The sequence below is a fragment of the Typopeltis vanoorti genome, chromosome 20 (genome assembly GCF_054136105.1).
Source record: "Typopeltis vanoorti isolate ZY-2024b chromosome 20, IOZ_Tvanoo_1.0, whole genome shotgun sequence".
Lineage (NCBI taxonomy): Eukaryota > Metazoa > Arthropoda > Arachnida > Uropygi > Thelyphonidae > Typopeltis > Typopeltis vanoorti.
In genome coordinates, this window is record NC_143568.1 from 99,333,323 (window position 1) to 99,359,009 (window position 25,687).

The following is a 25,687-nucleotide window of genomic DNA, read 5'->3' on the forward strand; positions in this document are numbered from 1 at the left end:
AGCATATCAAAAGTTCCTGGCAAATAAGTCAGCTTTTACTCTTACAGAATACAGAGACAAATGTAAGAAAGCTAAACAGTGTAAAACTAGCTAAACAAAAGTCATGGGAGGACTTTCGCAAGAATATAGAAAATAAATATCAAGAAGGTGGCAAAATATTCTGGAGGTTATTGAAGAAGCTTAGGAATGGAGGAAAGAGTGCTGTAAAAGGAGTTAGAGATGATAAAGGTGACATGAAAACAGGAGAAAAAGATATCCTTGAAGTATGGAGTAATTACTTTGAAAAACTGCTAAATGAAACAAGCAGTGATGACAGCACAGTGATAAAAAAACACTGACCAGGCATGCAGTCAGGAATACATATCCATACTTGAAGTAGAAAAAGCCATCAAAGGCTTGAAATGTGGAAAGGCAGCAGGAGTAGATGATATTCGACCAGAAATGCTGAAGTATGGTTGTATAAAAGTCTTACAGTGGCTGCACTGCATGGTTCAGAAAGACTGGACAGAGGGACGAATTCCCGATGATTGGAGTAGAGCTCTCATAGTACCCATATATAAAAAGGAAATAAAACTGAATGTGAGAATTACAGAGGTGTTTCCCTACTGAGTGTTCCTGGCAAGATCTATGCAAGTATACTTCAGAAACGGTTGAGAAGAATTGTGGAAGAAAAGCTTGGTGAAGAACAAGCTGGATTCAGGCCAAATAGAGGCTGTCAGGATCAGATCTTCACTTTACGACAAATAGTCGAGAAATCATGGGAATATAACAAAGATCTGTATTTAAGTTTTGTCGATTTGGAAAAGGCATATGACAAGGTGCCAAGAGAGAAGCTATTCAATACGCTGCAGTTATATGGTGTCAATGAGGCATTATATCAAGCAATACTTAGTCTTTATTTGAGTTGTAAGTCAGCAGTTAGAATTGAAGGAAGTACAGGAAGATGGTTTAATGTTAAATCTGGTATTAGACAAGGATGTACATTATCCCCTCTGTTATTCATTATCTATATGGATCACATTATGAAGGAAAGTGTTATTAAACCTGATATTAAAATTGGAGATGTTAATGTCAGCTCTTTGCTTTATGCGGATGATGTTATACTTCTAAATAAATCTGCTACAAGTCTGCAAGATTCTCTGACTAAATTGAATAGCTGTTGTAATAGATATGGTATGAAGGTCAGCAATAAAAAGACAAAGACAATGAAAATAGGCAGAATCATTGAAAATGTCAACTGTGTTTTGAATGGAGAACCTGTGGAACAAGTAAAACATTTCAGCTACTTAGGCACGATTTTTACTGAAGATGATAAATTAAATATAGAAATAGACAACAGAATCAGCAAAGCTGGTATGGTGGGAAGTCAATTGAATAAATTCATATGGAATAAGAGAGAAATTAGTCGGAACACTAAATTAGCTGTATACAAGACAGTGTTCAAACCAGTTTTAACTTATGGATTCGAGAGCTGGGTCAGAAGTAAAACACTTGACCAAAGACTAGAGACCGCAGATATGAGAGTCCTGAGAAAGATTAGAGGCCTGAACAGATGGCATCAATGGCAATATCATATTAAAAATGAGGATATTAGGAAAGAACTTGACATTGTCAGCATCCAGGAATGCGTTAGCAGAGCTAATCTCAGGTGGTATGGTCACTTAAATAGAATGGGAGAGGAAAGATTAGCAAAACAAGTGTTCTCTGCCAGGTTGGCAGGAAAACGACCCAGAGGAAGACCAAGATATAGGTGGATTGATACCATACGAAGTGCCTTAGACGATAGAAATATAAGATCTGATAATCTTGGAGTCTTGACAAGTAACAGACTGATTTGGAGGAAAATTGTAGATAGGAAGTTAGTAATGATGTAATTTTTTCATGTAGTACTGTCATATCCTGTACACCCCTTGAGGGTACATGGCAGGAATTTGATGATGAGCTGCAATCACCTTTTGATTCGAAGAAAAATGCTGACCAGTGAGGGAGAGTTTTAGTTTTGGGAAGAGATAGAAGTAAGAGGGAGCCAAATATGTTTGGAATAGGATGGATGTTCCAACAATTCATAGTGCCGATCCTTTAATTTTCTAATTGCCAAAACACCATTGTGGACAGGTTCATTGTCCTGATGAGAGATGATTTTTTTCTCCTGCAAACTGGGTCTTTTCTCACAAATTTTTTCATCTGGTCTGATTAAAAGATTGGAATAATATTCCCCAGTTATTATTTTACTCTTTTCAAGATAATTAATAAACAAATTGCTTTTAGCATCCCAAAACACCGATGCCATGACCTTTCCTGCTGATGGAACTGACTTTGTCTTCTTTGGCGCTGAACAACCAGCTTCTGTCCACTGTTTTGACTGCTGTTTGGATTCTGGTGTGTAATGGTGAATCCAAGTCTCATCCATAGTAATAAATCGACACAAAATTAGTTTTATTCTTGTTAAAATACTCCAAGCTCTGTTCAGAGATTTTCATGTGAGTGTGTTTTTTTTGATCTGTTGTAAGAAAGCTTGATACCCATCTTGTGCAAAGCTTTTTTGTTTGCAATTTTTCATGCGAAATATATCCTACACCTTCTTTTGAAATGCCTATAGTCTCAGCAATTTAGTGCACTTTGACTTGCCGGTCATCCAATACCATATCGTGCACTTGAGCAATGATTTCTGGTGTTCTAACACTTTTTGGACATCCTTCACATGGATTACCTTCAAGGCTGGTATGGCCATGTTTAAACTCTGCAGCCCATTTCTTAATTGTTGAAAATGAAGGAGGAGAAGAGTGCCCATAAACTTTTGAGCTTTGAATGAATTTTTGGTGTTAAACCTTCTTTTACAAAGAATTTTATAACCACACTACTCAATTTTATCCATTTCAAGGGATACAGACAATGCTTTTTGCTTCAGACATCTGTATAAAACAAACTACTTGATAGAATGACTTGCAATTTCACATGGATGCTTATGACAGCTGTACCAACTTAAAAAAACAAATCTTGCCACTAGTGTTGCCATCTGTGGTCGTGGCAGAGAACCTTTCAGACCACCCTCGTGTGTGTGTGTGTGTGTGTGTGTGTGTGTGTGTGTGTGTGTGTGTGTGTGTGTGTGTGTGTGTGTCTGTCTGTGACAAATGAAATCCCTGCTAGACACTACATTTGGCCAACCATTTTTTGCCTATGATGGGGACCTGTACAGCACTCATTACATTGCCATACTAGCCTTTGGTTTGTGAATAAAAACTCTAGATATTATGGTAGATAATGTAGCCACTAAACACACTTCCACCGTGGCATTCTTACATATCGCCATGCAGCTTTTCTTTCTGCATGCTACCCAAATTTTCTAATTCTCCTATCTACCAGCAGCTCTTTCAAGCACACAGAACAGAATACTCTGCTTTTGTCCCTGTCTGCACAGAAGGTTCAAATTCAGACCTAGTGGGATCTTCTGCTGTCTTTTCAGACACTAGAATCCCACTAGAGTGTAACAACTTTACAGCTGAGTTTTATGTGATAGATCTTGCATTAAAATACATCAGACTGCATCACTAACAAAAATGCATAAAATGTTCAGACTCAGAAAGTTCTTTTCAGGCAGTAAAAAAAAAATCAAGTTACAGAAGCATCCAGGGCTCTCTCCAATCCATCATTCCTCTCTCAGTTATGAAAGCTGCATTTAGATGTATGCTTCTGTTGGATTCCCAGCCATCTTGAGAATAAGAAAACAACACTCCAGATACTTCAGCTAGGTCAGCTTATTGCTCAACAAATAATAAGAGGCCAGCAAACTTTTTAGACCATCGATCCCCTTTATGGAATTCTTGATCCCTCATCGACCCCCCATCATGTTAAATAAATGAATAAATGTTATCAATAATAAATTCTCAATTTAAAAATGATAATTCCTTCACCCTTTTCATTGGTAAATGATGGTCTAAATCCAAATATTAAATATTCTTGCGAATACTGTTGGCATTTCTTCTTACTATCAGGGGCTGCCATATGGGCACTATAACTTTAAAAAAATTATACAGTAAATTTGAAGTTAATGCTCACTATCCCTGATTGTCTCTAGATGTCTCTAGATTGTTCTAGATGTCTTCATCGCTGAGAGTGTGCACTTCTCCCACGTTAGCTCAGCCGATCAGCCAGTTGGCATTGCATGTTTACTAGTGTTACTCAAAATCATTTCAGGTGTTTAGTGCCCCCCCCCCCCCCCTTGACCCCTAGACATTTATCGACCCCTTGAATAGCCACATCGATCCGCAGGGATCGATACTGACAACTTTGCCGACCCCTGATGCATTGACTCTAAAAAATAAAATTGTTCTTGTTGAACTCTGAATAGAGGTCATAATAATCTTACTCACATCTTCCTATTTAGGGATGATGGCATCTTCCTCTATGTGTGAGTTTTGTGATGCCAGAGCAGAGTATTCTTCATTCATATTTCAATTGACTGCCCTCGTTTCACCAACAAGTTTAGTCATTATTTTGGTCACTTTAATAATCTGTCTGAGCTCTATACGCTCAGGCAGATTTTATTGCTCATTGAATGTTACCCTGGTTTTTAAATTTTGTAGAGCGTTAATGTTCACAATCTCATATAAATTATATACTTATTAGTTCAATTCATTGTGTGTGTGTGTGCTTTTAAGAAAATTTTTTTATACTTTTTACATCTCTTTTGTATATATTTTTTACTCTTGTTTTTCTATGTTGAGTTATCTGTTTATGCATTTACTTGTTTCTTACTTTATGTACTTCTAAGAAAAGTTGCATTTATTTTTCTGTATACAGATTTTAGCCTAATATGCTGCTGCTTTATTATGCATGTTCTAGCACAGCATAACCATAGTTGTACTTGTGCCATTAAATTAAAAAAATAAACATACAAACCAACAGTCAAATTTATTATTTTTATTTGACACCTCCAGGGAGTCCAAAGACTCATCGAAGGAGGGCACCTCTGCTCTACAGCTCTGTCTCCACCACTCAATCCACCAACTAACCAGAACTACACCAACACCATCTACTGCCGACAACCACCACTAGTATTTCAACAGACAATCACAAACATCCATGCCCACAAAGCGGGATTCGAACTGCAGCCTTTTGGCTGGAGAGCGGATACGCTAACCACTCAGCCAGCCAGGCTGGCATTAATAATTATATAATTTTGTTCTCTTTATTTAACTCAATAGCTGCTAGACTGTCCATAATAATTAGATCGTGCATTGACAATGCTCTCTGTATGCTGTGTACTTGTTATTATTATACCTCTAGGGAATCAAAGCCCATTGAGAGAGTCCATACATCATCCTCACCAGCTGTTATACTTGTTCTTAAACTCATTAACACTAGATACACTCACCACTTCATCAGGCAAACTGTTTCACTCATGCTCTATAAGAAAAATCTAGATCTTAACAAACTTCACATCCATGGAAGCCCCTGTGTTCTCTCCCCACCATCCGTATAAAATAAAATGGGTGTTATCCTATAACACCCATTCAGAAGTTTATAGACCTCTATCATATCATCCCTCTTCTGTTTACCAGGATCTGCATACTCACCATCTGTCCTCACAATCTACATTCCATTAACCTAATATAATGGACTTTTGCACTCTTTTGACAGCTTTATCCTCTCCAAACCCAGGAGGCCAAATCTGAATACAGTAGTCCAGATGCATTCTTATCAAGACTTTGTGAAGAGGAAAAATGACTTCCTTACACTTATGTTTATTTCAATATCACAGTTATCCTCTGAGTTGTATTTGCAGTTTTTGCTATGTGTTCTTTGAACTTAAAATTCTCTCAAATTTCTGTTCACCATAATGCCAAGATTCCTAGCCTCATCAATTTCCTGTAGCATAACTGTGCCAATATGAAATGCCATTGGAAATTTCATCATGCCAAAGTACTTTATACTAACATTGATTGACAGTCATTATCATTTACTATTTTTCCAGCCTATTCAAATCATTCTGTAAGCTGGATATCAATAGTATCCATGCCTATCTTTGCATCATCATAAAACAGTTAAACATCTCCTGTCATGTCCTCATGTTCTTCTGAATATCATTAATGTATTGATTGAACAACAGTGTTCCAAGAACTGATTCCTAGAAGGTATCACTGGTTCTTTTAAATCTGTAATATTCACACCCACTGTATACCACTTTTTGGTATCCATCAATCATCCACTTATCCAAATCAGCAGTTTATATTCTAATCCTACATTCTCCAATTTATGCAACAGCTTTTTATGTGGTTAATACTTTAGCAAAGTCCAATACTATCATAGTGTATCCTTTCCCACTATCAAACTCAGCCTTAACATTGTTATATGATATGAGCAAATTGCTAAAACATGATCCCTCTTTAGTAAACTCATGTTGTTCCTTTCAGATTAGAGCTTGTCTGTCATACCATCTTTTTACACAAATTCTTACCAACTTCTCAAAAATCTTTACTAGATACCAATAGGTCAGTAGTTATACATTATGCATATCGATTTTTGCACCACCCGTGTATCACAGAACTGTTATACGTTCTTTCCATTACAGTGGTACCTTACCTGAGCTCAGACTCAAGTTATACAAACACGTCAGGAGGCCTAGCCTGTTCAGCTCGCTAGCCCCCTAGTAATCATTCCTTTAGCACATGCTGATATTCCATCTATCCCTATTTCCAAATTCTTATCCAGGTTATACAACAGTTCTTCGACCTTATTCTCGTGCACTTCTATCTCTTCATTGAAAGTGTAGGCACTGTGTACCATGTTGCATACATCTGGTTGATATATCTTAGCAAATTGAACAATCTCAGCTTCTGACACAAGGGTACCATCTGCACTTAGTAGTTATTCATGTTTCTTTTACTTGCTTCATAATGATAACTCTTCAGAATTGGCTTTAATAAGCAGCCAATTTCTTTTCGTACTCCAACTAAGTTTCTGCACAAAACTCGTAACTTTTCTGGCCTGTGCTTTATATATTTTGTAACTCCTGTCTTATTCTCATGATATTCCTTCCACATAATCTTGTTATGAATCTCTTAATAAGGTTGCACATTCATGTTACTCTCATCCTATTTATTATATGAATTCTAGGGATACATTCCAATATTGCCTCATTTAGACAGTATCGGAATGTATTTAGGGAATATTGGAATTCTAGGGATACATTCTGATATTGCCTCTTTTCAAAGCTTCCAGTGCATTGCTGATATCTTTCCCATTCAGTAGCTGATATAATGGGACAAAGAATGTAATGATAATATTCTCCTAAGGTTTTTATAATTTCTATCTTTATAGTTCCACATACACCACATTAGTGGGTATCTGCCCTGGATTCTGAACAGCAAAGATGTGTTGGCAGTTTGGTGTTTAGCCAAATCAAATTGTATTCTGTATTGGCTTAAACCAAAAGACAGTGATGGTGCAAAAAGATCAAAAGTTATGCTGGCTGGATTGCCACAGAGTTAAACACCATGCTCTTCATTAGAGAACCAGGATGAACAGCAAGAAGTCATCTACCAGAGCAAATTCAAACTTGACATGAGCAGAGTTCAAGATAGGCACCATAACATAAGAAATTTAAATAGAAAAGAAGTGGACCTGGCAGGAAGTATCATGTCGATATGGTGCACTGAAATGCAGGCAAAACAAGTGCATGCTTCTTAATAGCAGCTACCAGTTGTTGTATTTGGACAATAATAATCAGGAATAAACAAAGGAATGGCTACAGTCTTAAACACCAAATACGAAGTGATGTGGGCAAATATCAAAATGGGTAATTAGACAATGAGACTTATCAGTGCCTATGGTATCTCAGATAATAATGTGAAGTAAATTTATGTCTTGCACATGTAGTAAAAAAGTTATACAGAATTTTATTTAAAAACTCCAATGTATTTTATCTAAGATTACATGAATTTCATCAGGAGACAGACCGTTAACTACATTCAAAAGATGAATTACAATAACGAGTCCCATGTCTCAGTCGCAGCTGAAGTGCATATTACACTATTAAATTTCAAAATGATTGTAAAAAGTTGCTTAGATTAAAAAAAAAAAAAACTTATGAACAGTTACTAGTGATCACTTCCCAAAACTTGAATATTGGCATGCAGTCTGATCGGTTCAGGTTTGGACGATTTCGTAGAGATTCGTGTTTTTAGGAAAAGATGATCGAATTTGAACTTGCTGGAATGAAGTTTAGTCTGTTCCAAAGAACTTTGTGCCTAGTGTCAGTAGAGTGCAAAGCAAAGCCAGACTTGTTGAATTACAAAAATCAATATAGTCTTGATGTTCTTCAGTTCTAATCAATGCAGAATGGCCAGTCTGTCCAAAATAACAAAAATGGCATGAACAATCTTTTGATAGACACCTAGTAAGGAAAGAGGTAATAATGCATCCTTTGTGGATGGTAGAAAGGAAGACAGTTTCTGAGCTGGTTCAAAGGAAGTATACAGATTGAATTTTCAAAGAAACTTTGCTATTTATTCCAAGGTTCCTTTAAGGTAGGATATTGAAATTCTTTTCACATCAGATTGTGTGTGGGGTCTTGTGGAAGGATGACATTACATATCAAGTTGCTTTTAATGTTATTCAGTACATCTAACAAAAGGGGTTCAGAAGAACAAATCGTATGAGCTCTATGTATATCTCTTGATGATATCCATTTTTTTTGTGATGATTATTAGTGGGAGAATGAGTGAATATATCTGCCAATAAAGATTTGCTTACAATAAACTTCTACATTTCTACATGACCTATGGGATTACGAATAAATTAAGGTATCCAAAAAGGGTAGTTGGTTATTAGACTCGCGTTCAATAGTGAACTCAATACAGGAGTACAAGGAGTTTATTTTCTCTATGAACTGAAGTGATTCTGAACAGTGTTTGACCAAATTGTGAATATATCAACAAAACTTAACCATATACAAGGCTGAGGAAATATAGTATCAGAGTTCTTTTCTAGATGATCCATAAAATAATCTAGTAAGGCTGGTGAGATAGGACTGCCCATTGCTGTTTCTTCTATTTGCTTGAACAACAGATGTCAATCTTTTATTTTGTCTTTAAAGTTGTTTTGGATATAAAAACTGGTATGGCCAGTGAGATTCTGAAGATGACAAGAGATATTTTTCAAGGTAAGTGGGTGATCCAATACAAGCATGCACTTGTATGCTCAAAGGCTAGATTATGGGTCCCAAATCCATGATTCTGCAATGCAGAGTAGCTTATAGTAATTGCATCTTGTCCATTATCATCTGGATTGGATAGCTATTGGTGTTTTTCTGCATTTTCCTTTGAAAGACTTTGTCTAAGCAACCAATCTGCTCTGTTACTTAGATGGAAATGATTGTCTATTAACTATAACCTAAAAATAGTCTCTTGGAGCATCCTATGTGGATGGTCTTTTATGTTCAAAGGCTCAGCATTACAATCTTCACCCAAACTGTGAGTTAGGATTGGACAGACTTTTATTCTAGTAGCAACAAGTTCTTAGGACTCATCTTTGACAGAAAGCTGAAAGAAAACAGTTGTCTCTTAATTGTGACTTAAAAAAAAAGTTTCTTAGAGCATCCTATGTAGACTAGGATCTTTTCTGTAATGTTGGAAGGCTCAGTATTACATCAGACCATCATACCTCCCTTTGGTATGCGTGTGTTAAAGAGCTTATGAATTGGTATGAATGTTGACAACATTAATTGCATGACAGGTTTGCACTGCATGCAACCTTTTACTCTGCCAACTAAGGAAGTACTATACTTCATCATCCGTCTACATGTAGTTATTTAATGTACATAGCAGAACATTGATTTTCTTCTCATCTGATGTTTCAAGACCTGGTTATTCTGCTGTCTTTTTTTGACTATGCTTATATGCAGTCAGATCTCACTTGAGTTTTAAAAGAGGTAAACCGTGAGTAGACATATCGGTACACAATAAATAACGGAAAAAACTCACGTAGAAAGATTATTTATTAGTATAATTTTCGCCTGTGTGTCACAGGCATCTTCAGTACATTAAGCTCAAAATTGAACACTAACTGACAATTCCAAAAAGCGCCACCTAAGTAGCTGGTGTAAGATAACTAAAAAGGCCAATAACTTTCCTAAAAAAAAAATAAAAAAAAAAAATAAATAAAAAATAAAAAATTAATACAATAAAAAGTTAGGAAAGATAAGCTGATTTGTAAAGTACTATCTCCCATAAAGGGGATAGACGTAAGCCGTCGGATCTGTTTAAGTTAGGAGAATGAAGTAGAGTTTCACATGTTTCTTTATAAAGGTGTTCCATGAGAAACTGACTTTTGTGAAGAACTCTTGTCTTTCTCCAATGAACTCTGTGTCTAGTGAAGATGGCATGTTCAGAAAGTCCAGACTTTTCAGGTTTAAAGTATTCAATATAAGATTGGTGTTCTTCTAGCCGAATAGAGGTAGATCTTCCCATTTGTCCGAAATAAGATAATCCACAAGAGCACGGAATCTGGTAGACACCTGGATGATTAAGATGTGGAAGCTTGTCCTTAGGAGAAGTGAGAAAGGTGGAGATTTTTCTAAACGGTCGAAAGGCAACAAAAATATTCAGTGGTTTTAAAACTTTTGCTATACGTTCACTGATGCCTTGTACATAAGGGATAGTAATGCGCATTGTTTCCTCTGTGTTTGAAGAGGAAGACATATTAAAACTACTCAAAGTTCTTTTAATGAAGCAATTCTTATAACCATTAGATGGAAAGGAAGAAGTTATGTATTGTAGTTCTTTCTGTAAAAGATCGTCTGTAGAACAAAAGGAGTGGGCCCGATGAACCAGTGTTTTAATAGTTCCTGCCTTTTGACCGGGATGGTGATGAGATTCTGCATGGATATAATGGCCTGTATGAGTCTTCTTTCTATAAACTGAGAAATGTAGGTTACCATCTGGTTGGCGAAGAATTAGAAGATCTAAAAAGGCTAACTGCTTATTTGATTCTACTTCTAGGGTAAACTTGATCCTAGGATGAAATGCGTTTAACTTTTACAATGTCCGAAGGAAATTCCTGTTTTTTTTTTTTTTTTTTTTTACCTTATTAGGAGCAATAACAAATGTCACTCAGATTTATACAGCATGAAGCTCTTAGTCCAGAAAGTGAGCACAAATCATATAATTAATGGCTGAAAAAAAAGAAAGATAATTAAAGCATTTAATCTATTTTCATTATAATGATTTAAAATTGGAGCAGCATTTTTCATTTCATGTAGATTATTTGCCTTCAGTAAAATATTTATGTGAGTTACTAGACTGATATGTTTACTTGCATACAAGAAAACAGTAATAATATCTGGAATTTTTCACAGGCAGATCTGATGACCGTATTGAAGAAGAAGAACCTGAGTGGTTTAGCGGTGGACCAACAAGCCAATCAGAGACAATTGAATTGGTGGGATTTGATGATATTCCAAATGAAGAAGAAAGAAAACCTAGCAGACGAACTACAGGAAAAAGAAGTAGAGATAGCTCTCGAAGACAAAGTTTAGTGTCTGAAGATGGAGAAAAGGTGGAGTTACAGGATAGCTCTCATTTATCAAGAAGAGGTAAGAGTAATATTGTTTCACTTAGTGATTTTAAGGGAGAAGGGACTTAAAGATGTAAAATACAAAATTGGGTTTGAGCAATGCAAATCTGGATTTGATGATACGAGTTGAAGTTTGAAAGAATTGACCTTTATTAAAAAAAAGTACTAATAAACAATTTTCATTGATGAAACTACCATTCTTTCACAAACCTATTGCCACCTTGGCCTCCAAAAACTTTGACTCCTTGGTTCAAGACACTACTTCTTGCTTGCATATCTAACACTATAAATCCCAAATCCATCCAGCCTAAGAATACCGCTCACATTTGGAGTCTTGCATCAAAATCTCCTTTGGTCCTTGATCCTTCAGTTTGCCTTGAAAAAGGCAATTTGGGACTCTTCCCCCTCCCCATGCCAATCCCAAACACCTAGTTTCTGTATGGAACACTTTAAGACCAAAGTCCTTAACATTGTCACACTCAAGCCTGCAAGATAAGCATTATCTTGCAGTGCTGAGTTTTACATGAAAAGCAAGTTCATTTCTTCCATTCCAAGAAGTCAATTTGCTTTGTGTGGAATCGATCTTCACAATTAACAATGCAAAACCTCTAATAGATAATGATATTGCAGAACATCAGGTCATAAAGAATGTAGAGAAAAATAAGGATATTGTAATTCTTCCTGCAGACAAAGGTAACTTAACTGTCATTCTAGATATTGAAGAATACAGCAACAACAAAATGTTGTATTCTTCAAATTTAACAAAAATTCATGAAAGATGGGAATTTTTGTAAAAGATTGTAAGTTGCCTGTGAGTGGAAGGGTGATTTTGCTGTTTGCCAGGTTTGCAAGTGGACTATTTGATAATACCAGCTGCTGGACAAAAGGAGAATTGAATTTGTGAATTTTAGGATACCCATATTTCTGAGGCTTGGTTAACCAAAGTAAGTATCCATCTTTTTAGTGATTTCTTTGGCCTTTTTTGAAGGTATTTGCAAACCTTTTCCTGCTTTCAAACTTGCCATAGTTAATTCTCTGTCCTCATAGGCAGTTCTTTCTCTTTTTTTAATATCAACACTATAAAAAAAACCTCATCTACAAATATCAAATGTTATGATCAGTTTTGATACTACCTCTATTTACTATGTGACAAATGACCTTAAGATGACTTTCCCCATTGCATTTCTCATTTTTGAAATATTCAAAGTTGTTACATGAAAAAGGCAGTTTGGGATTCCCCCCCCCCCCCCCATGCCAATCCCAAACACCTAGTTTCTGTATGGAACACTTTAAGACCAAAGTCCTTAACACAGTCACACTCAACCCTTTAAGCTGGTTGTACTATGTTGGTAATTAGTAACTAGATTGGTAATCTTTTCTCTGTTTGGTTCCATTGTCAGTATATGTTTGAGCATGTTTGTAAGGCATTTAAATAATCAATATCCAATAATACACATCGCTGTAGAAAAAATCAAGTAACTAAAATAGAAAAAAAATCTGTCCTTCTGGGACACCAGTCACACATCTTTCAAATATAGTTGATTTTCATGTAACAAACTACCAAAAAAGTCCCGAACCAAACTCCATAGGTGCAGTGCGATGCTAAAAGAAATTTGCTATATTGCCTTTCTTTTAGCATGGCACTATTCATTATAGCAAATTGTTCCTGTTTCTCCTCTTTTCTGTATGGAAAATTAAACCACATCATTGGAAAATACCTATGTAAACAGTCAACATTGTATCCTTAATACTTTCACACTGGGCAGTGTCCACATGTGTGTAAACTGCCAGCAGAATTAGCTATACTGTTTATATGCCACTTTCACTTCGGACTGTCATATTTTCACAGCTTTACTGTGTATACCCCATTTTCACGTCAAGCTGTCATGTTTTCATAAAGCTTATATGGCATGTTAGTTGCAACCTTTTTTGGTAGAATTTTATTTCTAAAATTAGCATTTGTGAAATGTCTTAATGATATTGAAATTCTCAAATGCAACTTGAAGTTATACACAAATGTATATGCATGTTTATTTGCTTTACATAAATAGTGTGCTTTCTGTACTCAGTAACTGCATTATAAATAGCTGTTACACATTTTTATCTTCTATTCATCAGATCATCAGGTGCCATATGGTCACTGTAGATTGGTGATGTGCCATATCAGTCCTTGCAAGGTATCCTGTTGTATTTCTGGAGACCAACTCTCTGAAGACCAGTCACTATAGACACCTCATCCATCCATCCATCCATCTCATTGAGGGTCTACCCCTTCATCTTTTTCCAGGAATTTCACTGTTTTGAAAGGATAGAAGGAGGACTTCTCAAAACAGTGAAATTCCTGGAAAAAGATGAAGGGGTAGACCCTCAATGAGATGGATGGATGGATGGATGGATGAGGTGTCTATAGTGACTGGTCTTCAGAGAGTTGGTCTCCAGAAATACAACAGGATACCTTGCAAGGACTGATATGGCACATCATCAATCTACAGTGACCATATGGCACCTGATGATCTGATGAATAGAAGATGAAAATGTGTAACAGCTATTGATAATGCAGTTACTGTTTCACAAGCTGAACACAGTCAAAAGCTTTGGAATAGTCTATGAAACATATTACTATAGGGAGTCTAAATTCTTCATACTTTCCTATGATCTGTTGTCGTGTCGACTTTTCCTTAAAATTATCTATTCTTAACTCTCAATAACCCTTGGCCGTATCTCTGACAAGAATGAAGCTGAGTTCTTGTGAGACAGAGAATTGCAAATGGCGGATGCCAATTTCTTTGTCTCAACTCTGGCTCTATCTCCCTTTTCAAACTCAGAGAAATTTATTTGTTTTAACTGCGCCACTCTGAATCCTAAGATATACTGAAAAATATGACCAGGGAGTTAGAAACTAGTCAGCATTCACCCTTCTCAGCAAAATTTTGTAACTTGCAATCGTGACCTTAACTAAACTGTTTCCTGCCTTTATGTGGTTCGTTTTACTTTATGAGCAAGTGCAGTAGTTCTAGACACAGGGAAGACAAATTTTATAATAATAGCAAAACAATTTAATCACACTGATTATTTCATACAAATACTTTTATATAAGCTTAGTCAAATCATTCAATTAGAATACACATATAAATCATCATACTCTTGTGCACATAGTTAAATAAAACACTCTTGAAATTTCATATCTCAGAATACAATATCTTAAAGCTTATATCACAGAATACCAAATGTTAAAGTTTAGTTACTTAGTTTCCTCTCTCTATTAATTACACAAGAATTCATTCAAAACTTTCCTTAACAGTCCTATCCAATTAACATTTTATCTCTTTCCCAAGATCTGAACAAACTTAAATAATTCTCTTACAAGCACATATTACGAAACATTGACATATTCTCTTTCTTTATAATCGGCCACAGTTCTAGAAATGTCTTTCAATACACAATTCAGATCTTCACATTTAATTCACTAAATAGTAGATATAAAGTTCACCTTACCGGTTCACAGCATTTTCTATCTGGGCCACTTCAGAATTTTTTCATCAGATTATTACCTTGACTTTCCCTCTGTTACTTAAATTGGAATTCTTCACTCTTGTTTTCCACCATTAAAATCTGCTGGGCTTTCTTTTGTCTCCAACTAGTAGTTTCTCTTTGCCATACAATCATACTCTCCACTTACGAAGGGAACCACGTGGAGGCTCGTTACCAGCCGGGCAATCCACGGCATAGGTGAACAGCAGCAGGAAAACATCTCAAAAAGCCACGTGTGTAGCGATACACCCACTTTTAAACTACGCACTGTTTCCTTCTGTCATCAATCACGCATGCATCGTATTCTCCTTGCGTCTCTCAGCACATAGCGCCACTCGCGGCAACCTACCGAAACTCTCGTAACTTTACATTCAGATGAGGGGGGGGGAAAGCACCGTTCTACACAACAGATATACCGAAATTGGCCGTTTCACATTTGGTATAGTATTTTGATTTTCTCTTTTCTAGCAAATGGTTAGTTGTTCACATACAAATTTTCGACTAAGTAACTACTATATTTTAAACACTGAAATTTTACAATACTAAAATAAAATTTATACTAGACTTAATTACAATTTTACACATATTCCTTCACTTCTGGTAGATTATTAGTTTTCTTATTTAAGCGCCAATAATGTTGTCTTCTGACATAACACTGTCCAAGGCAAAGAATGTGTTCTTTCCTGATGGCCTTGATTAACTCTGCTGGGATTCAAATTTGCACCTTGAGCTTTATTGTTAAGCTGTTCAACTGTTCTTTCAACCTCATGCCTAAGAGGAGGAGTTTCCAAATTGAAATTTTTCCTGATGAAAAGGCTTTTCCAATTTTTCCTTATCCTCTCTGCTGTACAGTTCTTCACAGTACACTTTCAATCTGTTTCTGATTTCCAATTCTTCTGTCAGTACTGCTCCATTTCTGTGTTTGATGACATTATATTTGGGCTTAAACTTGTGTTTTAGGCCACAAATTAAACAAAACATCCTTTTATAATTGTCTCTTCATCTGGAATTCTATCACAAAAAATTGGCATTCTTATGCCATGGCATAAGAATGCCAATTTTTTTTTGCTTTTCCCCTCCAGATTCTTATGCCATGGATGGCTTTTCTCATTTCTCTATGTAATCTTTTGTTCTTTGGTCCTTGTGTCTTTCTCCAACTGCCTCCTTTCGATCAGATCCCATGTCAAATCTGATATCCACGGGGCTTTTGGTCTTCTAATTAGGCCTAGATACTTCTTGGTTGTATCCTGTATTATAATCTTGACTCTTTCCTAAAGCATTTCAGGTATTCTCAAGAAGATCATCCAACCATGTTGATGCTTCTTCTGTGAACCTGATAGGAATTACTCTGATATCCTGTCCAGTGGGACAGGCTTGATTTGGAAGATTCAGAGTCCCAGCCTTATTTTGGCTTTTACTAATTGACCTTTACCACAATCTTCTCCAGGACAAGTATGCACATCAGAGATGTTTGTCTTCCACTGTTGGAAAACCAGGATGGAATCAATCTGGTGCCTTGACTTATCAGTGTTACCTATCCAAGTATAGGTTTGTTGTGGGTGCTTCTTGAAGAAGGTGTTGGTAATAACTAATCTGTTAGAATGGGAAAATTCCAACGGTCTTTCACCACAGGTGTTACATTCACCCAAACCAAACATGCCACACTCAGACCTAACTCTCATACACTTTCCTACTTTTCCATTTAAGTCTCCCAAGATGAAAAGTACATCGCTACTTGGTAGTTTCTCCTATGCAGATTTGGTTGCAATTGAAGAACTGTCACAATGTGTGGCACATCCACTGATATGCAAGCATGAAATTGCTATGGGCAGGGTGTTTTCTTTTGCCTTTCCAGATGGTTAGGTAATGGGGAGAGTGTCTCAACACAAATATGCTAAAACACTGGCATAGCTCTTGCTACCGAACCAAGTTATCTCGCAATTTTTTTTTATCTAATAGCTGCAATCCTCGTAAAATACATTATTATATACCTTTCTATTTCTCTATCTACTAGCCTACCCATCTCATGGTATATAAGATCATAGCAAAGCTATTCATATTCTCATAATTAGATTTAATGTAATGAATACAGCACAGAGAAATAATTAAACACAAGTTTAATAGATTCTATATTTCATCTCAGTCAAAGAGACATCCTCAGGGATACAATCTTAAAATTGTGAAAGCATGCACAAAATTATAAGTGAAAAAGAGTTGGGCAACATAGGCGCTAGGGGGGGGGGGGGGGGCTTGTGTGTGTGTGTATATAGTCAAATACTATATATCTTCTTTACTTTTTGTGATCACTATTTCTGAATAAAACGTCTTCCTTAGTTATTATTTAGAAATATCACACCTGTTTTAGTCATCTTTGTCTCTGTAATGCCAATTATGTTTATGATATATTTTGGTGATTCTTATTCTTTTAGTTCTGTTTCTTTTGCACTGATGTTTTATATATATATATATATATATATATAATATCGTTGCTTGTTCTCCACTTCCGTTAAGTTTGAGTTAGTTTCCAGTAGCTAAATTTTCACAGTTCTGTTTCCATGAAGAAACCACAGCCTTTAACCAGGTAATGACATCCATTATGAAATGATCAAATATCTGTCACAAACTGCCAAAGTGTCAGTTACTGAACCTGTTTGACTGAATTTTCTGTGATAACTGCTTTCTAGATACCTGGCACCAATTACTATTGCCATCAATTATTGCCTTTCCAAAACTAGAGAGGATCCAAAATTTCCAGTAAACTGTTGTGTTGACTGAGTTGGAAGTTTTTCCCCACTTGGTTAGACTATAATAAATTTAGTTTAATCCTTTATCCAAGTGTACGCAAACAAAGTTTGCACCTGAAGTATCTTCAGGACTGAGGCAACTCGTGGTAAAGGTGGACTAAGTTTTCATCACTTGTCTTAGTATCGCCCGTAATGCAAAGCACATCTCCTTGTGGAGATGTATAATGCTATGCATTAAAGGCCACTACCCAGACCAGTTTTGACGTTTATTGAGGTCTTGTCAGTGAGAGCCAGACCCAGAGGTGGTTATACTAAGGTGGAAGTAATGGAGAAGTCATATTTACCTATGCAAGTTGCCAAGAAGTGTGTCACATTATTATTAAATTACTCTGGATTAGAGGAAGATGTTGGAAGTTTTTTCCCACTTGGTTCTTCATCATCACAATTAAATTACTGGCTCACTGTGACTCACCAATGGGAAGTGGCATGGGCTCACTTCCCGTTGGTGTCTGATGCCTCCTTCCACCTTTCTTTGTCCCGTGCACAGCGTTGCAGTACACCCATACCTCACCAGTCCCTTATATTGTCTATCCATTCTCTGTATTGTCTACCTCTTCTGTTTAAACCATCCAAAATACCAAACATAAATGTCTTTATCTTTTGGTCCTCACCTCATTCTACAGATGTGTCCAAATAATTGCAGCTTCCATTTTATAATCTTCTGTATTATAGATTCTATTTTGGTCGTATCTTCTGATAGAGCTCTTCAATTGTGATTTGCTGTACCCATCCTATTGTTAGAATCTTCCTGTAACAAGTTCTTTCAAATGCCCAAAATTTTTTTCTTGATTCCTTATTTATTACCCATGTTTCAGATCCATACTGTTAAAGATGCATGTTTCCAGTACTTTGTTTTGTTTGCAGGCTGATCACTTTACTTTTTCAGATTTGTTCTTCCCTTATTTCTTTTTTACAGTCCAAATCATATGTCATTTTATTTCTCAAATATGTGAATTGTTCTACATTTTCAATATCAATTCCATCCACTTGTATCTTTTGTTTCATGTTCTTCTCACCAAATACCATTGTCTTTGTTTTTTCCAAGTTCATAACAAGTCCAAATCTCTTCCCTTCCTCATTTAACAGTTTTTAGTGTTTGTTTTTTGTAGTTCTCTTTAATCTTTTTCAATAATAACAATGTCATCTGCAAATCTCAGATTGTTAATTCTCATTCCTTGTGCAGATATTTCTTTTGCATCTTCCTTCAGTTTGTCCATTGCTCTTTCTAAATGTGTGATGAAAATGCTTGCTGATATTGGATCCTCCTGTCTAGTACCTCTGCTTGTTCTAAACCATTTCCCCAAATCATCACCTATTCTAACTGTTGCAACTGTATTCTATAAACATCTTTTAATATAGCTATTAGTTTTTTATCAATTCCGTGGGATTCCAGAACTGCTATTAACCTCATTGTCAAAATCTGTTGAATTGTAGTTCTATCCTTCCTAAATCCTGCTTGCTCGTCTGCAGGGTATGCTTCCAATTGTGTTCTCAATCTTTCTGTCAATATCATCATCACTTTACCAAGGTCACTTGTCAAAGCAATTGTTATTCTATAATTTTTACATTCTAGCTTATTTCATTTCTTGTATAATGTCACAAATATTGATTTCACCCACTCCTTTGGCATTTTCTCTTTCCATACCATATTACATAGTTGGTGCATTTCTGTAACCATACTTTCACCACCATATTTAATTAATTCTCCAGTGATGTTATCGTTACCAGGACTCTTGTGTTTTAGCCATCCTATTGTTTTTCTACCTCTTGTAAAATGTCCGTATCATGCTCATTACCTGGTGGTGATATCTGCTTCAGTTCTTCAGTATCAGTTTCCCAACGCTATCTAAATCTAATTTTTCTTCATATATAACTCACTACAGTATCTTGTCCACCGCTGTACAATTTTTTCTTTATTCATTAATACTTTGCCTTTTTCATCTTTAATTGTGGTCTGTTTTGGTTGCCACTTTCTATTAATGGTTCTGATCATTTTGTATATATACCTCACTTGTTTTATGCTCTCCATAGTACTGTTCTATATTGTTGCATTGGGCTTCTAACCATTTCATCTTATCCATTCTGACTGCTTTTTTCACCTCATTACACTTTCTTCTGTATTGTTCCTCTATTTGTTCTGATGTATCTCCCTTCTTATCTTCAACATTCTTTTCTCCTGTACTAATTTCAGTGTTTCTTGTCTAATCTATTTCTTCTTGATCTTCTCTTTTTCTGGTACTGTTTCTTCAACCACATCTTCTATCACCTTCATTACTCTTTTCACTCTCAGATTCAATTTTTTTTCTTTGTCCATACTTTTAAATTTCTCTTCTAACACTGTTCCGTACCTTCTTCCTATTTCTGCTTCACTTATTCTTGCTGTATCTCTTCTATTCTGATGTTGGGGGGTTTATATTTCTTTTTTAATTTCAACTTGATGTTTGTAATCACTAAACTATGGTCAAAGTCTATATCTGCTCCTTGAAAAGTTCAACACTGCTACTGATGTTATCCATCTTCTTTTACTTGTAATCATATCAATCATGTTCTTGGTTTTCCCATCATTTGATCGCCACATCCATTTTCTACACTCCTTTTGTTGGAATCTTGTGTTACAGATCATCTCGTGATCCACAGCAAATTCTAACAATTTTTCACCTCGTTCATTGCTTTCTCTGAAACCATATTTTCCCATGACTCTTTCCCAACAACCATCATTATCTATTCCAACTTTGACATTCCAATCTCCTTCAATAATTAGCACATCTTGCTTTGGTATTGTTTCTATTGTCTCTGTCAGATCTTTGTAAAATAAGTCAATATCCTCATCTGTGTTGTCAGATGTGGGTGCATATATCTGGACTATTGATATGTTGAATGGTTTTGCCTGAACTTTTCATTTGGTTAGACTATAATAAATTTAGTTTAATCCTTTATCCAAGTGTAAGCAAACAAACTTTTTGCCTGAATTATCTTCAGGACTGAGGCAACTAGGTAAAGGTAAATATGACTTCTCCATTACTTCCACCTTAGTATCACCGGCTCTGGCTCCCACTGACAAGACCTCAATAAAGGTCGAAACCGGTCTGGGTAGTGGCCCTTCCCTTAATGCATAGCATTATACATGTCCACAAGGAGATGTGCTTTGCATTATGGGAGATACTAAAACAAGTGATGAGAGCTTAGTCCACCTTTACCATGAATTGTCTCAGTCCTAAAGATACTTCTGGTGCAAACTTTGTTTGCTTACACTTGGATAAAGGATTAAACTAAATTTATTATTGTGTTGACTGGGATTACTGAAAAAATAGTTAACTCTTGTCTTTTATGGTTTCTGGAGAGAAACAGCCTTTTTTTTTTTTTTTTTTTTTTTTTTTTTTTTTTTTTTTTTTTCCAGAATATAATCTGGCTGGATGCATCCATTAGATATACCTTCTTAAAATGCAGGTACTTAATATCAATTTTCTTTGATATGAAAAAGCACATGACTTGTGTCATGTGCTTTTCCATATCAAAGAAAATTGACTGACTCATTTGGTATCATTACTGGTGTATAAGTTTGTCCTTTGGAGAGGAAAACAGATGGTGAATTTGGTTGATGGATTTTGAAGGTAGTGATGAATATATTTTTTTCATCATCTTTGTCATGTTCAGAGATGCCCTTGATGTAACTTATAGGAGTCCTGTGGAGATTTCTCTTGGTTTGCTGTCAGGAGGGATGTTAGTTTCTTGCATTATTCTGGGGTTGTATCCATTTAGTATCCATGTTTGATGGGGGGTTTCCAATTCTTATTTGAGTGATACCTCAGGAGAGTAAAGTTTGTGTCTCTGGAAACTAATTTTTTATGATACCATACTTTTGAGATGGATGGTGAGCTGATGTATTATGAATACAGTGCCCTGCAAAGGTAATTTTTCAATACGCACAAGTAGATAGTGCTCCATCTGGGTGATGTGAAATGAAAATGCTCAGAGAAAGAATAAAACAAAATTTGATAGAATATAAAATGAAAAGATTTATGAAGAATGTCATTACAATCCATAAACAGATGGATAAAAAGAGGAAGATTAAAATGAAATAAACATGTTAATTGAATGAGTGAAAAAAGATTAGTTCATTTAGCAAGAAAATGGACAGACTGCCTTCATGGAGATGTAATAAAGTAGTCATGAGTATATTTTTTCTATGCTTTACACTAAATCAAGTAAAGTCCTGTACATCAAGTATAGGACTTTACTTGATTAAAGTCCTATACTTGATGTAAAGTATAGGACTCCTATACTTTACATCAAGGACATCTAGATGCCCTTGATGTCAAGTATAGGAATCCTGTGGAGATTTTTCTTGGTTTGCAAGTTGAAGCTGAAAGCAAAAAAGGAAGATTTCATTAAGAAACTGTTCATTCTGTTATTTCAAAATAATGTTAGCAATTTCAGGTTATGTATGATACCTTTCACAATCAGTTGAGGTATGTATATGGTTCTTTAAAAAAAAAAAAAAAAAAAAAATGTAAACTTTCATTATGATGAAAAATTTTCTTCATAAAAGAGTAGGAGAGCATGATATATCATTTATATTTGTCTAATTTATAAATATATACACTTGCAACATGTTAAATTCTATATGCTGACAATGACTTGCATTTTCTAGGAATAATTATTCCTAGAAAATTCATTTCTAGGAATAATTACTAAATTTATTCAGCTAATAAATGAAGTCTATATTTTGCCTTGACCACCAAAGCATCTTTATGGACACAAAGAAATACAACTAAGCGTGTGCATTAGCGGGAAGGCAAACACAGAATGAGTATGAAAGGCAGGATCCTTTAGTCCTAATTGGTATCTTCTATCGTTGTATCCAATGAAGGGAATCTTGCTGAAAGTCTCAAAATAATGGTCTCCCAGATTTTAGGTAAAGTGAAGCTGCCAAATTTGTGCGATTCATATCCATGGTGTGGGCTGCTACTCTAGAGTAGCTGCACTGATGTACATCTACTGGAGTGCTGGTGATGGACGTGGTTTCTGTGTTATTCCAGATCGATATTAATGGTTCTTTCTATTTATCCAAAAAAAAAAAAAAACTTTTCGGAGCAAGGTATGCTGTAGACTCCATGATAATGTATCAATTTAATAATTTATTAGCTACATAAATTTGAGTACCGTATTTACTTGAATATAACTCGCACCTCGATTTTACTTTACAAAAAGAAATTAAAAAGTTTCGCATATATCTCGCATATGAAAAAAAGTTTAAACACATTCACATCAGGGCAACAGTGATTCATTCCCCCATGGTAAACAATATGCCATCCCCAACAGCCACTATATGCAGATGCAAGAAAAACAAGTAGTTTTATGGTATCACTGAATCAGGTACAGACATTTGCAGTCTCTGTAATATATTTCTCAACAAATAGTACAATTAGTCAACTGAGATTAAAATGCACTAACTAATGACTCACATGTCCCCTCCCACAGAACCTATGCTGTATAGACTCGAGAAACAACATATGTTGTGCTGGAAAACACATATCTAACTAAAAACTATTGTCCAATTTTTCACTTACATGAAATAAGTGTTTATTTGATTGCATTTGAAATTTTCGATGTCATTAAGAGAGATCACAAAGGCTAACTTCAAATAAAATTCTATTGAGAATTGAAACATGCCATATAATGTGTGTGTGAATCTGCCTGCCAGCTCAATGTGGAGGTGGCGCACAAACAAGCAGCAATAAAATTCATCTGAAGGGTTGAAACTGTGTGTGAGTTGAGCCCACCCGCACAACGTGGAAGTGGTACACAAATGGTAATGAGAAGTTCTGTCTGAACGATAAATGGGCAAAAGCACCATCCCATCGTGAACATGTTAAAACTAAGAAATATATACTAAATGTTGTTATGGCAGTTTCAGATATTATGGAATGTGGTTGAAGAGAATTAGCATTTTTTACTCAACCATTGTCGGCTTGCCTTTATTATTGGGTTGTGAGATCTTTTGTTAATACCATACCAATCATATGCACATCTTCATAGCTGCTCTATCTCTACTGGCCTACCATTGCTGTCTGTTTTGTGCTCTGCTTTCACTTCTCATTAGTCATTCTTGAAGGACTGTTCATTACATATCTCAAGTCTTGTAAATTACTGGTCATTTTTGCTTGAAATGATGGGAAAGAAGATGATGCTATTTGAATAGATAACTTTGGACTTTGACAATGCACACAAGGAAACTGCTTTTGGAGATTCTTGGTAAGTCATACCCATTTTCAGTTTTTTCCTGAAAGCGTTAGCTTCCGAAAATCCCTGCATATATCTCGCACCATGATTTTTTAGCTTTTTAGTTTTGGGAGAAAAGTGTGAGTTATATTTGAGTAATATCTGTGACTCAGTTTCCTCACACTTTGTTCTTGGAATATTCTCAAGGAGAAAATAGATTTGGTGAATTTGCATAAAATATAAGAACGCTAGTTAATAAAACTAGTTTTCTACCTCTTGTATCGAGATCTCAAAAAAATGTTTTTATGGATTATTTTTCAGATAATCTTGAGATAATCTTAATATAACTGTCTTGATGATGCATCTCATTAATTTGTAGGCAGTCAAATAGTTGATGATGGAGGAGGTGGTAATGAACCAACAGAGATCGAAATAGCTAGTTCACCAGAACCTGTTCTGGCCGAATGTCATCAAAAACCTGAGTTTGATTTGGATGACATTTTCAAGATTGACTGGTTTCCTGGACTCATCCCTGTAAGTACAGATCCCTTTGGGAATTTTATTCTATCTTCAAAATTTTTTGCTTTGAATTGTCTTGTAATTTTTTAATTCTGCATTCCTGGTTTTCTAAATTTCTTCACTATCTCAGAAATTTTCTATTTAACTTTTCTAGTAAAATATAGGGAGTAAATTTAAATAATAAAAATATAAATAACATTCTACCTGCATCATGGTCTAATTAATCATAGAGGAAGATGTACCATAATTGAAAATAACTGATCCTTATATTTGAGCGATTTGAATGAGTATTCTTACTACCCTTCACTGGATTAAAACATAGGCACTAACCCAAAATTTATTAGGGGTCCTTAAAACCATTGTTTGGTATAGGAAATATTCTCTTAGACAATGTGTAACATATCTGACAGCTTTTATGCAGTTGAAACTTTTACATCCATACTCAGTTTTGAACAGTCAGGATAGGGTTATATGTTGTTATGTGGTTATGAGAGAAGTTCGTAACCACTTTACTCAATGGATAAAACATTAGAGATATCTACATTATAGTGTCAGTCCTCCTCTAGCGTGAATAACACCCTGTACTCTCCAAAACATTGACTCGCCAGATGCTGGAGATAATTCATCATTGTCCACAACTGCACCTTAGATGACAGTCCTGGATACATGGAGCTGATGTCTCGCTCTATAGCATCCTAGAGAGATTCGATTGGATTTAAATCTTGGGACCTTCGTGGTAGTCACTGGATGGTTCCAAGCTCAGATGAGTGTTCCTCTAGCCATGCCTGGGTGGTTGCAGCCTGTTGGAGCTGTGCATTGTCCTGCTGAAACAGACCATGTAGGATGCGTGAAGGCCATGAAAGTGGCTATGCTGGAGTGTTGTTTTTTGCAGGCTACTCTCTCAAGCTCCGACCATAATTTGAAGTCCAACATATTCAGATTGGGACTTCAGATGGCCAGTCAGATGATGGTATGTGGTCGGGCATATTTGCCTCTAACTGCTGTTGTGTGGTCCTCATCTTGTGTGCAGGGGCTAT

General features: G+C 35.8%; 1 protein-coding gene across 3 annotated transcripts in view; it reads left to right on the top strand.

Moving 5' to 3' along the window:
* Positions 1–25,687, top strand: part of LOC150095705 (uncharacterized) — a 338,480-nt gene that overhangs the window by 107,219 nt on the left and 205,574 nt on the right. For all 3 annotated transcript variants that reach the window (XM_090410275.1, XM_090410277.1, XM_090410278.1), the window contains exons 6-7: positions 11,357–11,593; positions 24,511–24,665. In XM_090410275.1, the coding sequence (XP_090266401.1) occupies positions 11,357–11,593; positions 24,511–24,665 (392 nt within the window). The remainder of the gene's footprint in view (positions 1–11,356; positions 11,594–24,510; positions 24,666–25,687) is intronic.